Raw genomic sequence first — 652 nt, 5'->3', positions numbered from 1 at the left:
ATAAAGATTGTTCCTGCACTTACCTGGAGCTTCAGCAGGATCCAGGTTGACACTGACTCCTTCTCCTTGATGATCCCTCGATGAGACCGATGATGCCTCTTTGAAAACATCACAGCTCACATGATCTCCATTGTTCTCCTTCACCACTTCATCCAGATGTGTTAACAGCGGTTGATGTCCAAGGTTCTTGTGCCACAACAACCTGGATCTACATTTTCTGATAAAGTCTCCTAACGGTGGATGTTGCATATAGTTTTCAATGGAACCTGAACTCTCTCTGGATGTTGAGATCAGAACCAGTGAATGATCAAATGATTGATCACTGAAGAGTTTCAGGACTCTGCAGAGCTTCAGTTTCTGTTCCTCAGTGAAGTCTTCAGGCTGTAGAACCAGCAGGAACACATGAGGTCCAGGAGCCGAGAGACTCACACAGTTTCTCACATGTTCTGTCAGTTTGTGTTGAGAGATGTTGTAATGAAGCAGATCTGGGGTGTTGATGAGAACTATGTGTTTCTCCTTCAAGAGTCCTCTGACTCTCTGACAGCAGTCTGGTTCTTCCTCAGTGTTGAACTCAGTCTTTCCCAGTATGAAGTTCCCCACTGAACTCCTCTCAGACCAGCTGTTCCCCAGCAGAACAACCCTCAGCTCAGAC

At 46.0% G+C, this 652-nt stretch overlaps 1 protein-coding gene across 1 annotated transcript; it reads right to left on the bottom strand.

The window, feature by feature from the left end:
- Positions 1-21: 21 nt before the first annotated feature.
- LOC111653423 (GTPase IMAP family member 2-like) lies at positions 22-648 on the bottom strand (the record flags this gene model as incomplete). Its single annotated transcript, XM_023404032.2, has 1 exon — positions 22-648. A coding segment is annotated over one exon (627 nt), but the record flags the coding sequence as incomplete, so codon positions are not given.
- Between the last annotated feature and the right edge of the window lie 4 nt (positions 649-652).

This window comes from Seriola lalandi, unplaced genomic scaffold, assembly GCF_002814215.2.
Source record: "Seriola lalandi dorsalis isolate HSWRI2012SDOR001 ecotype SW California unplaced genomic scaffold, Sedor1 jcf7180002054203, whole genome shotgun sequence".
NCBI lineage: Eukaryota > Metazoa > Chordata > Actinopteri > Carangiformes > Carangidae > Seriola > Seriola lalandi.
This window is presented reverse-complemented; position numbering and strand designations above follow the sequence as displayed.